Here is a 19,287-nt window from a genome sequence, read left to right as displayed (position 1 = left end):
CACTGAGAAGCGGGAAATTGCATTGGCACATGGCAGGACACGTCAGTGCCACGTTGCATGGGGGGGAACACGGCCCCAGCACCCCCTGGAGCACCCCGCTCCTGGTGGAACTCACAGTGAGGGGACACCAAATGGATTTTGGGGTCCCCTGAGCCCCCCTGGTGAAGGATGAGGGGTGTGGGGTGGGCACAGGGGGCTGCAGCTTTTGGGGGTGCGGGGTTATAGGGGGGCAGGGCTAGAGGGGTACGTGGCTAGAGGGGTGCAGGGCTGCAGGGGTACATGGCTATTGGGGTTCGGGGCTATGAGGGTGACGGGTTATTGGGGTGCAGAGATATTGGGGTGTAGAGATATTGGGGTGCGGGGTTGTGGAGGTGCTTGTTTACTGGGGTGCAGGGCTTTCGGGATGCCCAGTTACGGGGATTCCAGGTTATCAGGGTGCTGGTTTATGGGGGTGCAGAATTATGGGGGTGCCCCGTTATGGGGGTGCCCCGTTATGGGGTGCAGAGCTTTGGGGTTGCCCAGCCATGGGGTCTCTCCTCCCACGGCCAGGGGGCGCTGTGCCTCCCCCTGCGGACGCTCTACCCCGCCCGGGCCTTTCTCACTGCTCCACCGACCGGAAGCGGAAGCGGGCAGCGGGGCCGTCGCCCTCCGGCCGCCGCCGTGGCGGAAAGATGGCGGCGGCCATAGAGTGAGCGGCGGCGGCGGGCCCGGCGGTGAGCGCGGCCTGAGGCGGGCCCGGGACCCCCGGGACCCCCCCGGGATCCCCACGGGATCCCCCCGGGACCCTCTGGGAACCCCCCGGGACCCTCCCGGTTCCCCCCGGTTCCCCCCAGACCCGCGGCCGGGCCCCGCTGCCCCCCCGGGCCCTCCCCGTTGCCGCCCCCCCCCCCCCCCCCCTCAGCCCCGGTCTCTCCTCAGCCCCCCCCCCGGCCCTGTCCCTGTCCCCCCCCAACCCCTCCCCCCCCCCCCCCCTCCCCAGCCCCGTTGTGCCCCGGTTGGCGGCGGGGCGAGGATGCGGTAGGGCGCTGGCCATGGCCCATGAGGCCCCCACCATCCGGCCCCGCCGCATCCAGAACCAGAACGTCATCCACCGGCTGGAGCGGCGCCGCATCAGCTCGGGCAAAGCCGGCAGCCACTGGCACCAGGTGCGCGTCTTCCACCAGAACGTCTTCCCCAACTTCACCGTGGTCAACGTGGAGAAGCCGCCCTGCTTCCTGCGCAAGTTCTCCCCCGACGGCCGCTACTTCATCGCCTTCTCCTCCGACCAGACCTCCCTGGAGATCTACGAGTACCAGGGCTGCCAGGCGGCCGAGGACCTGCTGCAAGGCTACGAGGGGGAGATCCTGGCCAACGGCAACGACCAGCGGGCCGTCAACATCCGCGGGCGGCTCTTCGAGCGCTTCTTCGTCCTGCTGCACATCACCAACGTGGCCTCCAACGGGGAGCACCTCAACCGCGAGTGCAGCTTGTTCACCGACGACTGCCGCTACGTGATCGTGGGCTCGGCTGCCTACCTGCCCGAGGAGCCCCACCCGCCCTTCTTCGAGGTCTACCGCAACAGCGAGTCGGTCACCCCCAACCCCCGCTCCCCGCTGGAGGATTACTCCCTGCACATCATCGACCTCCACACGGGCAGGCTGTGCGACACGCGGACCTTCAAGTGCGACAAGGTCATCCTGTCGCACAACCAGGGGCTCTACCTCTACAAGAACATCCTGGCCATCCTCTCGGTGCAGCAGCAGACCATCCACGTCTTCCAGGTCACCCCCGAGGGGACTTTCATCGACGTGCGGACCATCGGGCGCTTCTGCTACGAGGACGACCTGCTCACCCTCTCCGCCGTGTACCCCGAGGTGCAGCGGGACACGCAGACGGGGATGGCGAACCCCTACAAGGAGCCCTTCATCAACTCCCTGAAGCACCGGCTGCTGGTGTACCTGTGGCGGAGGGCGGAGCAGGACGGCAGCGCCATAGCCAAGAGGAGGTTCTTCCAGTACTTCGACCAGCTGAGGCAGCTCCGCATGTGGAAGATGCAGCTGCTGGACGAGAACCACCTCTTCATCAAGTACACGAGCGAAGACGTGGTCACGCTGCGGGTGACGGATCCTTCGCAGGTACTGCCTGCCCCCTGCGGGCGCTGTGAGCTGCGCTCCTTACCTGAGCCTCCGAACGCTCCGTGCAGGAGCTGTTAGGGCCCCGTTGCTTCGCTCTTTTGTGAACGTTTGACGCCTCTGGTATCAAATAACGTCGCTGTCTTTGGCTCTCGTGATTTCACTGCACCCTTCTCGACTCAAAGTGAGAGGGAGAAGATCTGAGGTGGTTTCTGAGTCCCCTTTCTCCAGGGATTGTTCCCCGTGCTCGTGGATGCTCTTCCCCTCCCAAATCCCCAGCTGATTTTTTAGATGTTATTTCATGTAATGTGCTTGTATTGCAGACTCTCCCCCTTTTCTCCTGTATTTTCCAGCATGGTTTTCAAACATAATTGTCTCCATTTTCCCCCAGTAGAATCACCTTCTCTGCTCTGCCTACGTACTTACTCTTTCGAGCTTCTACCAGAGACAGCATTTGTGATCTCTCCCAGTTGGGGTAGCAGCTCTTAAATCGAGCTCATGTCCCAGTTGCTTCTCCTTTCCTCTTAGTTCTGAAGAAGTCAGAGGAGGGCAAATGCAGCCCCGGCAGAGCCGAGGCCCTCCAGACATTTTGCAGTCCTGTGGGTTGAGCGTCCTTTCTCCACTGCTAGCTCAGAAACCCAGTAAAAACCCAGTAACACTGAAACCGAGCCAGGTCTTTTACATTTAACCTAGCCTGCTCCTTTAAATTGTTTTTTTTTTTTTTTTTTTTTTTAATATTGGAAGGTATTTAGCGAGAAATCTTAAATCTCTAGTGCTGATCTGTTCCCTAGGTGCTTGGTTTTATTTCCACACCTGTCCCTCCCTCCCCATCTCTGCCAGTTCCAGCAGAAACGGGCGGTCGTTCTCTGCAAGGTCCCTCGGCCTCATTCGCCCTGGAGAATGACTAAGAAGTCCTTCCTCTTTTTCCTCTTGAATTGTCCTCCACATTTTCCTCCTAAATTGTGCGTTGGTTTGGAGGGAGTTGTTCTGGGAGGGAATGGGCGAGGCTAAACCTCACCTCAGTGCTGGTTTGAGGCTCTCTGCCGTGCTCACCGAGGCTTTTGTGCCCGATTTGCTGCAGCGTGTCCTCCACTCGCTTCACCTGAAGTTCCCTTTTAGATGGGAATTCGGGCTTGTTTGTGCCGTTTGTGTGTTTTCTGCTGAGGACAAAGCATTTTGTTTGTTGTTGCTTTCAGAAGCTAATTCCAGAAGTCGGCAGGCCCGACTGCATTTCAGCTCTTTATTAGGGCTTCCTGAGGAAAGCTCTAGTCACGGAATGCCTAAAGCTCCCGTTTGTCTTTCTTCTATCAGACAGGAACACAAATTTAATCTGATTTCAGGCTGCTCCTGTTCCAGGGAGGCTGAGGAAGTCGCTGTTGGAGCTTGTTTCTATTGCCAAGGTCTGCGCCGAGCCTCCCAAGATCTTTAATCGCGTGCTGTGGATCCGTAGCCTGGGGGCTGTTGTTCTAGGCTCGTGGTTTAGCCTTGCTGTGTGCTTCTTGCAGCGCTCAGCTCCTGCCCTGCGTGCTGTGAGGGTGCTGTGCCTGTCCCAGGTGCTGCTGAAATGCGGCGAGGGTGATTCCTGACGTTAAGGGCAGCCTGTTGGTGCCTCTGTGTTAAACTGGCAAAGGCACCTTTTTACTGCAGGACACCCCTTGCGATTTTCAAAGCTGTAACCAGTTTCTCCTCCTGCTGTCTCCTTGCGTTGTCTCTCTGTATTTCAGGAGGGCTTCCCTCTCCTCAGGCAGCAGTTCAGTGAGTAACCTCCTCCTGCAGCGTGTGGGGGCCGGATTGTGTGAGCAGGGCTCATTTTGGGCCCGTAAAACAAACAAACCTGGTGATATTTACGGACGGGTGGGGTGGGCACAGCGCCTGCTGTCATCACTGGGCGTTGCTTGAGAGCGGGAGGCGAAGCCTTCACAAATTGCCTTTGTGAGCAGGAGAATTACCAGATACGTGCATGTACCGGGGGAATTAGTTACTTGAGAAGCAGGGGCAGGCTCTGAATTTGGGGTGCCAGGATTTCAGCCCTCTTTTATCCAAGAAATTAGCACCGTTGATGCCCAGGGGATGGGGATGTCCTCCCCTGGGTGCAGCTGGTACAAATGTCACGTTTTCCCCCCGCCTCTGGCTCCTTCCTCCTGCAAAACGCTGCCCGTCTGCAGCACAGTGCCTGGGGCTTCTTGCACGGGAGCGCCGATGTTAAAAAGCTGTCATTAATGCCTCTCAGATTTTCATTTCTGTGCCAGCAGGGTACCTGGAGGGCACAACTCTGTCGGCAGTGCTGCGGCGCGCTGAAAAGGCTCATCTCTGTGTGGCAGCAGCATTAAGAAGGGAGAAGCAAATCGTTTCTCTGCATAAAGGAAAAAAAAAATAATTTGTTGCTGGCTAGCATGGGTTTGAGATCAGTTTGTCAGCAGGAATTGAAATTAAATTTGGCACTTCAGAGAGCATTTTGGAGTTGGTGGAGGGCAGAGAGAGAGGGAAATACCGACATCCAGTTCGAGGGGGAAAAGCTGGAAGTCCATCCAGGTTTTTTTCCATGTGTAATCACATCACAGTTAGCAGGTGGGTAATTTGGGACCTGCTGAGGCATTTGGGTAGCAGAAAGGATTACCGTGGGGCTGTGGGATTCTCCTGCGCTGCGGAGAAATTTGGAGAGGGTCTGGGATGTCACCCGGGGAGCAGGAAGGGACATCTCTCCCCCGGGGTAACCGCTGCCTCTGCCTCTCTCCCCAGCCCTCGTTCTTCGTCGTGTACAACATGGTGAGCACCGAGGTCATCGCCGTGTTTGAGAACACATCGGACGAGCTGCTGGAGCTGTTCGAGAACTTCTGCGACCTCTTCAGGAACGCCACCTTGCACAGCGAGGCGGTCCAGTTCCCCTGCTCGGCGTCCAGCAACAACTTTGCCAGGCAGATCCAGCGCCGGTGAGCCCCTGGGAGCATGCTTTATACCGTGTAGGCACGCGCTGCCCCCCGCCAGCTGAAGGCTAGTATCAAATAACAACGAGGACCCCGAGAAAAGCAGCTCCTTCAGGCCCTGAGGGGTGCAGGAGCCCGGCTGGGACGCGGTTCAGCTTGCAGCTTCGTGCAGCTGCTCTTGTATTTTGCAATATCTGTGCAGGAAGGAAAAGGCAGTGGCAATTTGGTGCTTAGAAGGGAAAGGAATTTTAAGGGCAAGATGTTGCTGGCGCTCCTCGAGCAGTAACTCTTCTGGAGGTTATTGAAGCGGTAGCTTCGAGCCCTGCAGATAAGGTTTTATCAAGATGCTACATCATTTATTTGGATGTATTTTGCCAAGTGCCCTTCTCTAAATTTAGTGTGCAGCAAACTGCGTTCTGTAACATCAGTAAACAGCTCGTGGTTCTCGTCAGACGCTGCTCGGGGGAAGGAAGCTGATCTGCCTAGAGCTGTAGTGAAAAGCGAGCAAAATACCAAAATAACCAAGGTTTCTAGAATGTGCTTTAACAGTCTGATGTGGTTTTAATGAGGCAGAGTGTGTTATTTCTTGTGGAATATGTTTTTATGTGACTCAGGGTGTTTTGTTCTTCTAGTGACTTGTTTGACATCATCCAAAGCACTTGGCAGTCACTAAGGGGAATGAAGCTTCGGCTGATTTTAGGTTCGTGTCCCATAAGTTAAAGGCAGTTGGCTGCCTGTAACTTTTTAGAGCTCCCTGTCGTGAATTCCATATTGCCTGGGGGGAAGAGAGAATGAGAGAGCTTACTGCAGGTACCTGCAGAACAATTCCTGCCTTGTGCTAAAATAAAGAGGAGAATCTGCTCATCCACGTGGCTCTAAGAGCCTGTAACAGGAGTGTTTAGCTTAAGCAGCAAAGTGTAACAGTGCTGTAGGCACAGCAAGCTGGCTTCTGGCTGTGTTTCTGGCCTAGGGGGAAGGTTTTCACTGTCCCTGGTGTCTGCCATTTGTGCAGCTGATCTGACTCTCCTTTGCTTGTGGAAAGTTCAAATTATATTTGGAAAGAGAAATCCAGCCTGCGTTAGTCTCTTCACCAGGAAGAACTTCCAGCACGCTGTAGTTTCTGAAGAGCTTTATGCTTCTCTCCAGGGTTCTGCCTCATCTCGGGTTTCTCCCTTTACGTGTTTCAAACACTGGCTAGAGAGAGGGGGATTCTTGAGTCAACCTTAAGGGCTCAACTGTTACTGTGCAACCCTCCGGCTTCTGCTGATGCTGTTTACAGGCTTCACGGTAAAACTTGGATTGACTGATAAGCTGCTAATCCACCTCCCCCTGGTTCTGATCCTGTTCATTTCCTGTGCTGTGGAGCAGCTGGGGCCAGGCCTCGTGGATAGGCACAGCCTCGTCCTTCTCAGTTTGGACTTTGAGAGCAGAAACAGTAACGCGGAGGGAGGATGAAAAGGTCACCAGAACTGGCTGGTGGTTGAATCACCGTGATGCACCATTCGAAGGGAACTGTCGTGGTTCTTACACTGCTGCCATTCCTCTTTCTCTCTCAGTTTTCCTCCTTAGTTTATTTAAGCTGTGCCGCTCACCCGGGGCCTTTGTGAGTAAACCCTTCTTGTTCTGCTGCAGGTTCAAAGACACTATTGTGAACGCCAAGTACGGAGGGCACACAGAGGCTGTGCGGAGGCTGCTGGGCCAGCTCCCCATCAGCGCCCAGTCCTACAGCGGCAGCCCGTACCTCGACCTCTCCCTTTTCAGCTATGATGACAAGTGGGTGTCAGTCATGGAGCGTCCCAAGACCTGCGGCGATCACCCGATAAGGTACGGAACGGGCCAGGGAGATGTGTGCGAGGAGAGCAGTGTGGGAGTAGCTAAATCACCTCTGCTAAATCACCACCTGGTGACAAATTTGCAGGAAGACCAAGTAGATGAGTTGCTTTTCTCTTTTGACATCCTAAGAGCAGAGTGTTTGTTTCAGTAGTCCCACAAAGTTTGGCATCTCTCCTTGTGACCTCTTACTTTATCCGTGTGGGAGAGCTCTTCAGGTTTTGTCACTGAGCTGCCCTGGGGAAGATTTGGGTTGTGAAGCCCAAGCCTTTTCCATATGAATGCTCTTGTTCCTCCTTTTATTGCAGCCCAATGTGGTTCTGGATGCCTGCCTTCCTGTGCTGGAGGGATTCCTTTTGAGCACGTAGGGTTAGCTGGTGAGGATCGGCTGGTTTGTCCTATGAATAAAATATCAGCCGGGTTAGGTGTTATTCATAATGCTTCTGGTATTGATTTTGCTATTTTCAGACTTGCCTTGTTTACGTTTCTCACCCTGAAAGCTGCACTCCTCTTCGTGCTCCCCTTCTTTCTATGATCTATAGGAAATTAGTTTCTGTGGTGGGAGTTGAGCCAGGTGTAAGAGCTGTTCTGTGCCTCTTACGTCTGAGTCTTCAATGCTGGCAGCAGGAATAACTCCAGGCTGGAGAATGAGGAGGTTTGCAGTGCTTCTTGCAGAAACACCACGGCTGCTTCTTTTTGTTGGCTGCAGCCATGGCTGCAAGTAGTAGCGTTTAAAAATCCAGCATCTCTCTGGCCTGAAAGGCTCAAATCAAAGGGACTGAGTTCTCCAGGCAGAATAGTCCTTCCACTCAGAGTCCCACAAAAGGGAAATGAACCTGTGCTCTAAAAACAAAGAGAGCCTTCAATCTCCAAGTGCTTTGTCTAGCGATTGCCCACATGTTGGGGGCTCCGGCAGCCTAGGGAGACCGTTCTGGCCGCTTTCCCAACTTTATTTTCATCAAAACCGGGCTTCATGTCTCCCTGGCCCTGACTCAGGTGGCGGGGAACCTCTGATTATTCCTGCGCTCTCAATTCCCAAATTATGTATATTTAATTAATTTTCTTTTCCCCCTGCCTGTATGATTTGGCTTTACTCTCCGGCTCCGTGCTATCTGCGGAGAGCCTGCCCTTTCCTCCTTGTCTGAGTTGGGAAAACTTGGGGAGCAGTGGTTGTCTGGCAGCGCCAACCTGCTTCCATCTCCTGCAGACAAAAGGGAGCGGAGCCGCAGTCATTTGCTGCAGTTACCGGCTTTGTAGTAAACAAAGCCAAGTGCCACCTTTCCTCCCTCCCCTGAGCAGAGCGGCGTTTCAGCGCCAGCCCTTTCAAAGCTTGGAGCTGTGCAGAGTCAATTAGGGCCTGAATAGGGTCTGAAAGCTGCGGGGCTGCTGGTTTTTGGGAAGTAAGTAGAAGGCGAGGCGCTAACCTTAACCATTCAGCAGCTGAAATCGCGCTGCTGCGTTTCTCACCTGCAAAACAAAGGGATTAATAAAGTCATGCAGCTGCCCGGTGAGGTTAGAGAGCTTGGAAATGAGGGGCGGCGGGATTTGTAATCTAAGCCCTGCGACTGGCTGAAGTGCAAAACCGTTCAGCAGCCGAGGGTGTTAGGATCAGTTGTGATCCGTAGGTCGTTTCCTAGCAGGATGGCCATGATGTGAAAGCCTCCACCCGTTTTACACACCGGTTTCAGCACCTCCGTGCGTGGTCTCCCTTTAATCCTTACTTTAATCCTTACTGCCTCTCCGTGTCCTGGTAGGTTCGACCCTCATCTCCGGCTGCTTGAGAGACCAGTGGTGGTTTGCTCTCGGGAGGGCAGAGCTTTAGGTTCCCCATCTCTGCCATCTTCCAGTGTCTTTTCAGGAGGCTTGAAGAGACATTCAGTGGGTGAAATGGTGGGCCTTGGGAGGAAGAGGCTCTAATACAGCTTTACCTCTAGTGGGGGGTCTCTAAAATCCATCTAGATGGCTAAGAAGGAGCCATTTAACCAAAAAAATTGGTCTGCAGATAAATCTTCCATTTTCATACGGTTTGAAAAGGCTGGTCTTGCTGTTTCTGTTGACATACAATTTTATATTGCAGTGCCTAATTTATCCCCAGAGTGAGAGCCCATGGAAATGGCCTCTGATTGCAGAGCACTTTTAAAAATAGATTTAAAAATACCAAACTGAACACATCTTTGAGATTACAGGGAGCTTCATCTTGAGTAGTAAATTATTGTGAATTGGGGAGAGAGAGGAGCAGACCAGGGACTGTGCTTTATTTAAAGAATGACCCTCCACATACCCAGCCTTGTGTAGGAGGGAAAGGGCTTTTTGAAAAGCCAAATACCAAGATTGTGACTCTCTTGCTGGGTTCTTGTGTGCAATTTTCAGGCAGGGCTGGCTAGCACTTCGATTCAGAGGAAGGGAGAGGAGAGTGGCCCTCCAGGAAGAACATGAGGATCTCAATAGGCTGTGCTGTTAAAACGTGGAGTGTGTCTGCTCCTGAAACAGCATCGCCTCTATCTGCCATCACCTGTTCTTTCCAGGCTGAAAGCAGAGTGCTTCGTATTGCTTGCTGGCATGGGGAGGAGGGGGGAGAGAGAAATGTGCTCTAATATTAAAAGCATTCTCTGAGTTGAAACCAGAGGAAAAATGCAAAATACCCACATCCACAAAGCGCTGGTGGAAAAGGAAATGGCTGGGAGGCAAAATGGCAATTCTGTTCCCATAACTGAAAAAGCAGAGAAAAAAAATGGTCGAAAGAACTGAGGCAGCTGCAGGGAGGATTTGAGCCCTGTCAGTTGGAGCTCGGCTGCCTGGTGAAGGTACCAAATCCCTGAAACCTCCACCGGAGTACTGGGGAGAGTGGGGTCAGCACAGAGTCCTCTGATCCCCCAGCAATGCAGAGTGATGGTGTAATGTCTGCTACACAGCGAGCCTGTGCTCATGTGCAGAGAAGGTTCGAGAAAGGAAGAGCTTTTTAGACGAGTCTGTCTCATCAGTGCTTTGCCTCATGCCCTTGGCACTGCTCGCTTCTTGCTGAAGCTGTGCTCCTGAGCTCACCTGTTTGGGGACACAAAAGAGCTTCCTCGGACCCGCAGGCAGGTTTCTGGTGGCAGCAGCAGGACACGTCTCCTGTTTGCCTTTACCACAAGGCCTGGTGGATGCTGCCCACCTGGCACTTCCCACCCAGGCTATCCCATTAAAGATTTTTTTGTTGTTGTTGGAGATCTAAAGGGACCTGCAGAGTTGTTTGAGGTGTAAGGTGGAACCTCTCACCCCTGAGCAGGATTGGATCCTGCTAACTCCAGCTAATTGGTCAGCTCACCCCGCCAAAACAAGGGCAGAGTTTTCTCACTGATGGCACTAAAAGAAATCGTTGCAGACAGCGGGAGGCCAGCTGCCCCGGGAGGGGCTTCCCTCTGTAGCCAAGAGCCAGACCCCCAGCTGAGGACCTCTGCCTCTGAAGGATACCAGAGCCTGAACGAGGCTCTTGTCTCTGTGAAGAGTCCAGATGGCAAAGTCAATAGCCGGGAACAGCCCTAATGGACTTTTCCTTCCTTTCAGATTTTACGCTCGTGATTCTGGCCTCCTGAAGTTTGAGATCCAGGCGGGACTCCTGGGGCGACCCATCAACCACACGGTGCGGCGCCTGGTTGCGTTCACCTTCCACCCCTTCGAGCCCTTCGCCATCTCGGTGCAGCGCACCAACGCGGAGTACGTGGTGAACTTCCACATGAGGCACAGCTGCACGTAGCGGGGCGCGTGGCCGGGGCGGTGTTCTCCTCGGGTCTGGGCCTCTGCCACAGACACACCAAAGCCGGGCTCTGGCACCTTCTAGGAAACCAAACCCTCGCTCGTCTCAAGAAACCTGACCCGGGAGCTCCTACCAGCCTGCATCCCTCAGCCTCAGCTGGGGGAAGGCGAGCAGCTGAAGGCCTGGGGATGTTTCTTCTGACTCTGCTCGCACTGCGGCGTCCCCACCGCGCTGAGCGCTGCTGCTGCTCCCTGCTCCTGTTGGTGAACAAAGCGTAGCTGAGATTCCTCGCGTGATTTCCCAGCGGCGTGTCTGTTTTCTCTCCTGTTGTGTGTCTGAGGATGGCGAGTCCGGAGCTTTGCAACGTGTTTGTGGAGCGCTCCCTTCCTACCTTGTCAAGACAAACAGCCTGTCCTGGAGGGAATGGATGGGAGCCACGGGGAGGGTTAAAAATCCAGCTGCCTGTGTTTGGATCTTCAGTGGTAATAGGGAAACGAAACCCTGTTCTCATCCACACAATCTACCCACGTGAGTTTAATATGCAAGAGGTTAGGAAACAAAAAAGGTGTGAGAAATCACCGGGATCGAGAGAGATGAGGCGTGCTCCTGACTCTTATGCAAGTCACTTAATTTTTGTGCCTTAGTAGCTGTAAAGCCCCTCCGTGGAAGGTGGTGTGTGAGCACCAGGAGGCCAGTGCAGCTGCTCGTGTCTGTAGCCTATGAAAAGGTGGGCACAGGAGGAAGGTGGGTGGCTGGGAGAGGCGTGGGGAGCAGCGACGGCTCCTTGCTCACGTCGGAGGACTTCTTTCTGCAGAGCACGGACAAATCCTGGTGGGCATCTTCAGGTTCTGCTGCTGAGGAGAGAGACCCAGCTGCTGGCACCTCCTGCGCGCTGGAGAACGGACCTGGAGAGTTAGTAGCATTTGGGTTCCCCCAGAAAGGAAGGAGGAGACCTGAATTACTGCGCGTTGCTGCAGGTTTGCAGTTGAGAGCTGCGTTTGTTGACTGAGGTTGCTCACCTCCCCCCGTGGGGTACGCTGTTCTCTGTGAGAACCCCTTTGGACATTGGCAGGCTTCAAAGCACAACCGGCTGGTGCGTGATATTCAGCGTGCTGCTGACCGGACCGCTGCAGTGTCTGTGCTGCCTCTAGAATAAGCTCCTGGGTGAAATATTTCCTGTCCCGTGAGCTGGAGGGGGTGCTGGGCTGCCCTCCTCTGTTAAAAATGGAATTTTTGTGGTTGTAGATGAACATCTGGGTTTATGACTGTGTGCTGGAAGGCGCTGCAGCCATCCCATGGGAGGTATAGAGGGGGTTTTAGAAATCTGGTGCTTGTACGTGGGAGACCTCTGCTTTAGAGGGCCCTGTTGGTGTCATCTTTGGACCAAAACGGGCTGTGGGTGCTGTGGCCTGGCCCTTGGAATCAGCCGTCACTCTCGGTCTCATGGTATTTCTCTCCTCTCCTCGCCCCCCTAAACTTAATTCTAGGGCAAGACACTGTATTTCACTGCTCTTCTCCTGCTGTTTGCACTGTTGGTTTCTCAGGTCTGTCAGGAGCGACTTCAGGTCGGAAGACGGCTGGCAGAGGAGGCGCCAGGCCACGCGTGCTTTGGGTCTGGGCTCCTCTCCACCTAATAACACTATTTGTCAAGGTCTTAGGTTTTTATCCTGCGATCTGTTCCTCAAACATTCAATTAAAGCTCCACATGGAGAATCATTTGCACACTGTAGACCATGGAATTACCTCCTTCCTGCACCCCTTCCACGTTTGTTCACATTTTCAGTATGAGGCTGTTCTTTCCCAAAGCTTTCAGCAGCTCCGTCCAAGACTGGGCTTACTCCTTGGTGTCACGGCCTGGGACGTCAGTGCTTGTTAAAATGGCTGTCAGATCTCCGTTTAGATCTTTTTTTTAGGTGGCAAAAATGTAAAGCACTTCAGCATTTCTGCAGTAGGGGCTTTTGCCAGGGTCAGGCTATCCCGAGTGAAGCAGAGAGCGTGGCACAGCAGACGATGGATTATTGGACCTGGGGCTGAGAGACCAGAGGTCTGTTCTGAGCTCTGCTATTAAATTGTTCTGTCACTGGGGGCAAATCTATTCCTGTTCCAGCTGGTGTTTTCTTCTCTGTAAATGAGGCCAAAACCATATTTTAAGCTTTTGTAAAAAAACACTTTGAGATTCATGGATAAAAAGTGCTGGGTAAGTGCTAAGTATTTTCTTATTATGTTTGCAGACAAACCGATTGATTCATTCTGGGTACTAATTGCCTTGGAGTAGCGTTGCAGATCCTCTGGTTGTGGCTGCTGCATTTTATATCTACAACAGAGTTAATTTTATTACAGAAATGTGTCGGAAGAAAAGTCTCTCATGCTTGAAATTTTGATTCTTTATTTAAAAAAAAAAAAAGCGTGCGGTGGGGAGGGTGGGAGGCAAGGGGAGATATTTTCTACCTGATATTTTTCCTAGGCTAGGATGAAGATTTGTTAGCAACACAAGACAAAAATGGAATAAACAGAATTTGCTTTAAGAGCCTGACTTACTGGTTTTGTTTTCCTAAAATCTCAGGGGTGTAGCCAAGAATTCCATGGCTGAGAAGGGCTGGGAGGGCCGTGCCTTGCACTGTGCAGGCACACACTGACTGCTGGTTTGCTGCCTCTTCTTGGCATCTGGAGTACTGGTGTGCTCAGGGTGTTCTTCCATGGGTATTTCTGTGGCTGCTGCAGATTTCTCAAATTCTTCTCTATAGAAGCTAATGCTGGGGGAGGAATACTTGGCTTGCAGTTGTTTTTCCCCATTTTTTTATTGTATTACTAGCCTAATTGTACTCAGACTCTTCCTTTAGTCCATTTGTCTGGCCTTGTGGCCATTTGCTGCAGGTGTTCCACCATCAAGAGGTGAAAGTGGATCAACACAGCTCGCTTGGCAGAAGTCATCACCTACCCCTTGCTTTTAATTGGGTAAGGCACTCACATTTCCAGCTGCGTGTTGCTCCCAGCCACGAGGATCAGGGCCGGGAGTATCCAAACGATTCTCCCCAAAGTCTGGGAGCCCCCTGCAACCCGCTGCTGCTCTGTAGTGCCCCAGCATCGTGCCTGTGGGTTCCTGTATCCGTCCGCATCGTGGTCCTGAGAGCTGCTTTCCTTTGAACCCGTCCTCCATTTCGTGTCTGCGCTCCTCTGATGCTTTCCTTTGGAGACCTTGAGCATGTCAGAAAGCTCTTGAGCCTGTGCCTTTTCAGAGTGGCACTAAGTGACAAGGAGATGCTTTGCTTGGAAACCACGTTTGGCAGGCACTGGAATCCCATCTTTTGTTACTTCTCGTGCTGCCTGCTTTCAAAAAAAACAATATAAAAGCAGGACACTTGCGATATTTGTTATATAAACTGCATTAGGCAGCGAGCCGCAGAGATCCCGATGGAATCAAGCCGATGTGTCCATTAGCGGCACGTCTCTGCTCCAGACTCCTCTCGGTTCACCTTCCAGCCCCGAGCAGCTGCCCCCTGATTTAGCTCCCTGATGTCCTCTATTTATTTACCGACCCCTCCTTTTGCTCAGGTGCTGGCGTGCCTGTTACGCTTCCTTCCCTTGGTCTCTCGTGACCCAGCTGGAAGAATCACGCTGCTGATGCTTTAGTTCATACATTTCTCTTTATGTGTCTGTCCTGTTTCTGTCCCGTTCCTCTTCTGCTGTTTCTCCCTGCAGGATCTCTCAGGACTTTGAGAGATGGCGATGGCTGGGAGGCAGCAGAACGGGTGGCCTGACAGCTTCCCTCTGTCTCTGAACCTTTATTAGAGAGCTGGGTCCTGTGGGCACGCGGTGGGACAGGATTTTGGGGGCTTGCTTTTGCACTGCTCATAGCTGTTGGCATGCCGGCACACCTGTACCTTCCTGCCTTGTTAGCGTGGCTGGAAAAGCTCTTCTGGCCGAACGCTCCTCACGAGAAGCGAACGGTGAAAGGGCTTTTATTATTTTTGCTGGCCCTTGGCTGCTGAGCAGGGGGTGGAGGGCACTGTGTGTACCTGTAGGCTTTGTGCAGGGGGAATTTTTTACCTTGTCTCTTTGTTTCCTCCCTCCCATGAGCCAAATCCTTTCCTCGGGCACCTTCTTGCCGTCTGTCTGGGATTTTGCCATTTGGCCACTGAGGCAAAAAATCATACAGGAACAAGGCGATGGGAATTTGGGGATAACGCTGCAAAGCCTCTGGTAGTTTCTTGATGCTGAATTCAGCCTCTGTAGAGCCAGGAGCACGTTGCTGGGCGCTGCTCGGAGGCGCAGTGTGGAGCGGTGCTGGATTAGGTGTTCCTGCTGCCCTTGGCCAGCACCGGGAGATTTCGGCGCTCGCCCTCCCGCCTCCGGCCCAGCGTCGCTACGGCAACGGGGAGAAACAGCCATCCGCATGGAAACGGCCTTGCTGCGCCTGGAATCGAGGGGAAAACGGGTCAAAAGGCGAGTTTGGAGGGGCGAGGGGCACCAGCAAGCCAGCCGCGGCTGGGTTGATTCCTGCCACGAGCCGCAGTGGCGCTGGGGACCCCTCCTGAAACAGCAGCATCGCCCCCGAGCAGCCCCGGCATGCTCCCAGCTCTCCAGCCTTGAAGGATGGCTTTCATTACCGCCGCCCTGGTATTTTCAGCCCGTCCCGATGTCAGGGTAAGGCCCAGACCGGCTGCGCTGATAGCGGCGGCAGCGCGCAGCTGGGTCACCGTGGCAGCCCTGCCTTCAGCGCTGCCCAAATCCCCCCTTGGAAGGGAGAAGGGGCGGCTGGCGGCCAAATGAGGTCTCCTGTAACACAGGGCAAACACGCGGCACGGCGATACTTGCCCTCTTGCAGGGATTTCTGTGCAAGGAGCTGGTTTTGGAGCATCTCCTGGTGCTGAGGCTTCCCTGCCGCATAGAAGAGCCCAGGGGCTGCCCCGTCTCTGTCCCTGTGCCGATGCCGTTGGGTAGTGCTTGGCCCTGACAGCTCAGGAAATTGGACATTTACCTCTGCTGTGGATGCAGCAGGAGCACAATGAAAGGCAGCGCCCAGCTCCTGGCGAGGGGCGGCGTGGGGACCATTCCTGGCAATTAGGAGAGCGAGCTGCCTGCCCGCGGGCTGCTGCGCGGAGAGATTGGAGCCGTATTTTACCACCTCAGCCTGGGAGCTGCTGAAAAGGCTGCTGCTGAGAGGCCAGGGGGGAATGTGCATCTTTCTCTTGCCCGGCTGCGTTTTATTTGTTAGCTGAAGTCCTGCGTGCAGTGGGAAAGCCGTTGTGCTCCTGCACAGAGGAGCAAGCGGAGGAAAAGGGGCTGAGAGCCGGAGTGTTTGGTGCTGTGGCTGCGAGTTTGGCTTTGCCAAGTGAACCATGAAGTGGTGAAGCACCGAGGATGGTGCTTCAGGAAGGTTTTGAGGGCTGTCGTTGCTGCTTGGGGAGGCTTGGGAGCGGTCTGTAAATATGGTGCTGGGACGATTTTGGTGCTGTCTTTAAAGTGACTGAGTGCAGGCCCCGAGGAGCGCATCGTGCTGCAAAGAGGGCTCTGGGGGTGGCTGCTGGGGCTCCCTGGCTGCGGAGAGGTTTTGGTCCAGGTCCCGGCGCTGTGCGCAGCCTCAGGCAATCAGATGAAGGGTGTAGGAGGTGAGCTGTGAACTCCAAAGGAACAAAAAGACCCCGAGAAGTGGCAGGAGCAGAAGGGGAGCCGGGAGGGCACAGCGGAGGAGGTGTGAGTGGTTTCAAAAAAAAAAAAAAAAAGAAAAAAATAAGGAAACAGGAGCAAGGCTTGGCTCCCCTCTGCAGCTCCCTGAGAGGACCCTTCACCGTCAGCCCGGGGACTTGGATGCTATTAGGCAGTTCATTAATAAAACCCCTGAGCGGTTCCCACCGCTGTTGAGCATCCGTTAATGCCTCTCGAGGGGAAAGGAGGACAGTGGAAAAGCACAAAAACAACCTGAGGGTCCTTGATCTCTGCTTGGTCTGAGAGGTCAGGGGCTGAGGCTGGAGGGGCGGCTGCGCGGGGACGGGGGGCGTGATTATTTGCCCAAGTCTGAGTGGTGCCAAACACAGCCTGGCTTGAACCCTGAGTTCTCAGAGGCTCCCGAGGGGCGTTTTGGGGTTATAAACACCCAGCCGGGGACCTGCCTCGTGCGGATCTGCAGCCAGGTATTTGTGCACAGGGGGAAAGCGTCAGAACCCGTGCAGGTGGCCCTGGCAGCTGGGCTGTTGTGAGCCACCCCTACAGCCACAGGTTCTCAGCGCTGCGGGGTCCGTCCCCTTCTCCTCGCCCGCTTGTGTACAGCCAGCCGTTAGAGGACACTGACATCGCTTAATTAATGGCTTAATTGAATCTCACAAAGGGATTGGAATTGGCTGCCTGACTCCTTGCCACTGAGGCTCATGGAGGAAATAGTAAATCAGCAGTTCAGTGGATAAAGCTGCGCGCTAGCTAGCAAGCCCTTGCTGTGGGGGTTAGGGGAAGAGCTGCTCTTTCCCAAATAATACATGTATGCTCTTAGGGATAAGTCTGGGGGCTGTTTCTTCCAAGCCACCAGGTGTCATCCGTGTCCAAGGGACAGGTAACTGAGTTAGACTCAGTCTCTAAGGCACTCGTTAAAGGGCAGACAGATCAGAGCATCTTACCTGCTGGCCAGAATACTGTTTTTCGTGTCATCCCGTATGTGACGGGGAAAGGGCTGTGGGGTGTGTTAAAATAGAGGGCAAACACCCAGAAAGGCCATGGTTGAACCTGGATGAAGGTTTGCGGTCAGTAGCAGCTTCTGAGCTTGTTTTCAGGGTGGGATTAAAAAAACAACACACAAAACAAAAACCAAACCAACAGCAACAACAAAATGTTCTGAGAGTTAAGGAATCAAAGGTTAGGAGGAAGAGGAAGGAATGGAGAGAAGAATGTCCCAAAGCAATGGGGAAGCCTGAAGGGAGAGGATGTGACCCTAATGAGGGTGCTAACGCTGTGGCCACGCTACTCAAGTAATTGCTGCTCAGGAGGAATGAGCCAGTGGAACACGGTATTCCACCCAGGCGCCAAGAAAAGCAATTAAAACTGGTAAATGCCAGTGGCTGACTAAAACCAGGCCTTTAATTAATAGTTTCATCTGAAGAGTAAGGAAATCATTAAGTGCTATTGGTGTCTATTAATTCCCTGCTAGAGGAACAACAATGGAGGGTTTAAAGACTTCTTTCACCGTGCAGCGTGTGCAGGGAGGAGCAGCTGAGCCCTAGCACAAGGAAGGGAAGCTGGCTTTGTGTAGCCGTGCGCTCCCACAGCACCGACAACTGCCCCAGAAACCCGGGGTTTGCTGCAGAATTAACAGCTCAGAGCGAGCCTTGAGCTGGGATCTGGCTTTGGGCTGCTCCACCAGGGCAGGAGGAAAAGGGGGTGGAAAATCCAACCAGTGAAAAGCTGTAAAAACAAGGCACTGTGCTGGAGAGCTCGGGGAGGGTATGTGGAACTGGGGGGTTGGAGGGCAAGTGTGGCTTGGTATTGTACAGATCCGGTCGCTGAAAAGAGTGAAAAGAGTGTTAACTCTTCTGGAAAGTGCAAAATAGATGTGACTCGGAGGAAGAAAATAGGGCTAGGTACCAGCAGCAGGCAGAGCGGACAGGGAGGTGAAATGTCCCGCTGTGTAAGCAGAGGTGGTGCATTGGTGGAGTTCATCCAACGCTCACAAAGGCTCAGAAGCCAGGGGTGTTCAGGAGCAGCCTTTATAAAGGGCACAGCCTTGATTCTAAGTCTGGATGAGCCAAAGATTTATTGTAGCTGCTATTTGACTCTTGAGTCATCCACCTACTCTTCCCTGAATTTCAACAGGACCACGGATCTCTTCCCAATCTTGTTTTTCAACCCCTTCCCTCGTATTGATCCAACACGGGCGCTTCCGCTGCGTCGCTGCCACAAGCAGCTGGTGGCAGAGCACGCTCGTGTTCGGATTTCTGCGTGTGCCCTGTGCCACGCTGCGCTGCCAAGCCTGCCAGCAGCTGGTGCTTCTTTGCCAGGGCTCAGCAGGAAGCAGGACAGCCTTGCTCTAAGGCACATCCATATTTGTGGCTGCCTCCCCCACCTGGCTGCCCAAAACACTCAGATTAAATGTGGTTTGTCACAGATGTGACCTATTCTCCTCGAAAAGAGTAGCATGAAGTCACCAGAAGCTCGGCCATGTTTTGGAGCAAGGGGGAAGCTCGTCTAGTCTGTCACACAGGTATAGAAGAACCTCTCTGCCTTGCTGTCAAAGCTGTGACAGCTCAGGGAACTTCCCTGCGAGATAACCTCTCTGTTCAAATTCAGGCAGTCGGATTCATCCGAGTCTTATTTTATTCTCTTCTGTCAAATGCAACTCACCAGGCTCTCCTAAGCAGACTGATTTCTTTCAAAACCTGCTGCATGTCACTCAGCCCCATGAAGGAGGTTCACTGCCTCGTTGCCATGGTACCCTTTCTCTAAAGAGGAAGAGAATAGTTAATTATGCAATTTAAGAAACTAAGGAGGAGCGACAGAAAGAAAAATAATCGGAAGGAAGATTCTGGGTTTGTGATGAAACTGCTGGCTGCACCAAAACACCCCGTGTTTACAAGTGAAATGCGTGCCCAGTGTGTGCTGTGTGTAGCCCAGGATTCTCTGGCAGGGGGGGTTTCCCGTCGCTGCCCTGTGCTGGGCAGTGGGTTTCTGCCACCCAGGAAATCAAAGCTGTTGTCAGTCAGCG

General features: G+C 53.6%; 1 protein-coding gene across 1 annotated transcript; it reads left to right on the top strand.

Annotated features, from left to right (window-relative positions):
- The first annotated feature begins 395 nt into the window (after positions 1–395).
- DET1 (DET1 partner of COP1 E3 ubiquitin ligase) lies at positions 396–12,323 on the top strand. Its single transcript, XM_068695412.1, has 4 exons — positions 396–2,114; positions 4,851–5,041; positions 6,668–6,859; positions 10,412–12,323. Exons 1-4 carry the CDS (start codon positions 1,032–1,034, stop codon positions 10,599–10,601), a joined length of 1,656 nt encoding a protein of 551 aa, XP_068551513.1. The 5' UTR covers positions 396–1,031; the 3' UTR covers positions 10,602–12,323.
- Positions 12,324–19,287: the final 6,964 nt, after the last annotated feature.

The sequence above is a fragment of the Anas acuta genome, chromosome 12 (genome assembly GCF_963932015.1).
Source record: "Anas acuta chromosome 12, bAnaAcu1.1, whole genome shotgun sequence".
Lineage (NCBI taxonomy): Eukaryota > Metazoa > Chordata > Aves > Anseriformes > Anatidae > Anas > Anas acuta.
This window is presented reverse-complemented; position numbering and strand designations above follow the sequence as displayed.

What these genes read in the sequence shown, in the direction of transcription:
- DET1 (XM_068695412.1), top strand. Translation starts at nt 1,032, where the DNA reads ATGGCCCATGAGGCCCCCACCATCCGGCCCCGCCGCATCCAGAACCAG. An exon ending in GCCAGGCAGATCCAGCGCCG is followed by an intron (nt 5,042 to 6,667) that starts GTGAGCCCCTGG and finishes GTTCTGCTGCAG; the next exon opens with GTTCAAAGACACTATTGTGA. An exon ending in TGCGGCGATCACCCGATAAG is followed by an intron (nt 6,860 to 10,411) that starts GTACGGAACGGG and finishes CCTTCCTTTCAG; the next exon opens with ATTTTACGCTCGTGATTCTG.